This window comes from Gopherus flavomarginatus, chromosome 1, assembly GCF_025201925.1.
Source record: "Gopherus flavomarginatus isolate rGopFla2 chromosome 1, rGopFla2.mat.asm, whole genome shotgun sequence".
In the NCBI taxonomy this organism is placed as follows: Eukaryota; Metazoa; Chordata; order Testudines; family Testudinidae; genus Gopherus; species Gopherus flavomarginatus.
The window spans coordinates 241,823,312-241,826,528 of record NC_066617.1 but is presented as its reverse complement, the minus strand read 5'-3'; the positions used below and the strand labels follow the sequence as shown (position 1 = coordinate 241,826,528).

Genomic DNA, 3,217 nt, shown 5'->3' with positions numbered 1-3,217 from the left:
TCAGTAATGCCAATAATGTTGTAGTTGTATTTATTTATTAGCACTTCCAGTTCTTCCTGCTTATTACCCATACTTCTTGCATTTGTATAAAGGCATCTAAGATACTGGTTTGATCTTGCCTCCCAGCTTTGCCCTGACCCTCCTTCCTCTCTGGCATTATAGCCCGTGCTCCCTCCTGTTTCCAACCCATCTCCCAGGTCTTGTTCCCCACTTACCTGTGGGCTTTGCTCACCTGTCCCCGTCGAACCTAGTTTAAAGCCCTCCTTACTAGGTTAGCCAGTCTGTGCGCAAATAAGGCCTTTCCCCTCTTCGAAAGGTGAACGCCATCTGTTCCTAGCAGTCCTTCCTCAAATAGCATCCCGTGGTCGAGGAAGCCAAAGCCCTCCTGGCGACACCATCTTCGCAGCCAGGCATTCACCTCCACGATGCATCTGTCTCTGCCTGGACCCCTACCTTCAACAGGAAGAATCGAAGAGAATACCACCTGCGCCCCAAACTCCTTAACCCGTACTCCCAGAGCCCTGTAGTCACTCTTGATCTGCTCAGCGTCACACCTCGCAGTATCATTTGTGCCCACATGGATGAGTAGCATGGGATAGTAGTCAGAAGGCCGGATAATCCTCGACAAAGCCTCTGTAACATCTCGGATACGGGCCCTTGGCAGGCAGCATACCTCCCGGGATGAACGGTCAGGGCGACAGATGGGTGTCTCCGTCCCCCTCAGCAGAGAGTCTCCAACCACCACTACCCTACGTTTCTTATCAGTGGTGGCAGCAGACCTCCCAGCCTTAGGGGTACGAGGCTTCACCCCCTTAACTGTGGGGGGTGATTTCTTCTCTCCTGTATCAAGAAGAGCATAATGGTTATCTTTTACCACAACAGGAGGGTTTGCAGCAGCGGTGGAGCACTGCCTGCTGCTAGAAGTAACCAGCTGGCTGTGTCCACCCTGAGCCTCCTCCTCCACTGGTGTGTCAGATACACCCTGAGGCATCTCCTCCTCCACCGGAGTGTCGGTAGTCCTGTCAACTGGGACAGCACCATCAGCTGTCTCCACATGGATACTGTCCAGGAATTGCTCATGGACATGGATGTTCCTCAGCCTGGCCACCTCCTCCTGTAGCTCTCCCGCCTGCTGCCTGAGAGATTCCACCAGTAGGCACCTTTCACATTGGATGCCACCCCCAGCCTGGATATCAGTAAGTGGAAATTGCAAATTACAGTCTTTGCAAGCCCACACCAGAATCTGGGTAAAAGCATCCATGGTTTGGTGCTCTGTCTGGCTACAGGCGCAGGTGGAGGAGACAGAAGCAGTGCTGGCACAGGTGTTGCGGGTCCTCCTCACCATTGTAAGCCTCCCTCTGTCAAACTCTCTCAAATTCCTCTCTGCTGTAAACAGAAAGGTTTTCGATGTGGCTCAGGTTGTGTGTTCAGGGGACCAATGGGTCACAGATGAGACCGACAAGGGACCCCCCCTCCCTTCCTACTCCCCTTCCAAACTCCCTTGCAAAACTCCCTGTTAGCAGCTCCTGTTCGCTAAGCTCCCTGGTCACTTGTGCCCAGCTATATAAAGCCCTGGCCTGAGTGAATGCCCCGCCCACTGGTTAAGGCTCAGCCAATTACCAGAGGCTTCTAGCTTTCAAACCTTCCTAGTAGCTCCACCTCCAACTGCCTGCTACAGCACACGGTCCTTCAAACAAACAAACCAAACAGACTGACAGACACAAGCTCAGCACACAGCAAGTAACCCCCAAACACACACACAAACCCAAACACTGCAGACAGTCACTTACCCCTCAGATGCTGTATGTGCAGAACTGACCCTGTCCTAAAGACTGTAAATTATATTAACTGATGCTTTTCCTGAAGCTGGAGATTTAGGTTAATAACTATAGTAAGTGGATGGGGATGGAGTCTGATAGGTTATTTAGTTGTATTTAAAGTGTATGGTTTAGACCTTTTTGCTTATTCCCTGGCCTGCTTCCTACCCTGGCATGCCCCATGGTTTGCTAGCCTCTCTACTCCCTCCTCCCAGGGAGCAACTGTGGGCTACTTGTCTCTGTAGCCCCAAACATACCTCCATTCTCCCAGGGAGTGACTACAGGCTACCTCCGTGCAGCCTCCTTCCTGCTATCAGCTCCCTGGCTTTATAAAAGCCCACCTGTTCCACACTGGTGAATTTGCCCAAATTAGGACTTATCTCTCAGCCTTCAGCCTAATAGGTTAATTGGCCCATCTGACCTCCTTTAACCTCTTCCCGGAGAATGTTGGAAGGACACCCCATCACACTTGCCTTTATTATGTTAAACAGATAGCACTCCTTGAGTCTATCACTATAATACACGTTTTCTAATCATTTTTTCATTCTCATGGCTCTTCTCTGAACCTTCTCCAATTTAATCAACTTCTTTCTTTAACTGTAGTCACCAGAGCTGGATGCAGTATTGCAGCAGTGCTAAACAGAGAGGTAAAACACCTCTCAACTCCTACTTAAGATCCCCCTGTTTATGCATCCCAAGATTGCATTAGTCCTATTGGACACAGTATTGCACTGGGAGATCATGTTCAGCTTATTATCCACCCTCCCATCCCTGAATCTTTTTCAGAATCACTGCTTCCGTTGACAGAGTCCCCCATCCTGTAAGTGTTGCCTACATTCTTTGTTCCTAGATGTATACATTTACATTTAGCTGTATTAAAACACATACTTTTTGCTTGCTCTCATCTTACCAAGTGATCCAGATTGCTCTATACTAGTTACCTGTGCTGTTCATTATTTATCGCTCCCTCAATTTTTTGTGACAGCTGCAAACTTTATCACAGATGATTTTATATTTTCTTCCAAGTCATTGATAAAAATGTTAAGTAGAGTAGGGCCAAAAACTTATCCCTGAGCACCCCACTAGAAACACACCCACTCAATGATAATTCCCCATGTACATTTTGAGTCAGAATTATACAGTTTAAGGCCAGAAGGCACCACCAAGTCTGACGTCCTGTATATACCAGGCTACCAACACCACCCAGCACCCACACATTAAACCCAACAAAGAAAATTAGAACAAAGTATTACAGCCTAGAGAACACTAGACTATTATGTCCCACAAGGTGGGTGAGATAATTATCTTTCATTGGGCCAACTTCTGTTGGTGAGAGAGACAAGCTTTTGAGCTTACACAGAGCTCTTCTTCAGGTCATGCAAAGAATACGAGGGACCAAG

The 3,217-nt window shown here is 48.2% G+C and overlaps 1 protein-coding gene across 1 annotated transcript; it reads right to left on the bottom strand.

Moving 5' to 3' along the window:
- Positions 1 to 214: 214 nt before the first annotated feature.
- On the bottom strand, positions 215 to 1,804 carry LOC127056586 (uncharacterized). The gene is made up of 2 exons (XM_050964623.1): positions 674 to 1,804; positions 215 to 453 (listed from the first exon to the last, which is right to left on the bottom strand). The coding sequence occupies exons 1-2, from the start codon at positions 1,343 to 1,345 to the stop codon at positions 415 to 417; spliced, it is 711 nt and encodes a 236-aa protein (XP_050820580.1). The 5' UTR covers positions 1,346 to 1,804; the 3' UTR covers positions 215 to 414.
- Between the last annotated feature and the right edge of the window lie 1,413 nt (positions 1,805 to 3,217).

Coding starts and splice junctions, on each gene's coding strand:
- LOC127056586 (XM_050964623.1), bottom strand. CDS start 1,345: ATGGTGAGGAGGACCCGCAACACCTGTGCCAGCACTGCTTCTGTCTCC. Junction 454..673: donor CTGACCGTTCATCCCGGGAG/GTATGCTGCCTG, acceptor TTCCTGTTGAAG/GTAGGGGTCCAGGCAGAGAC.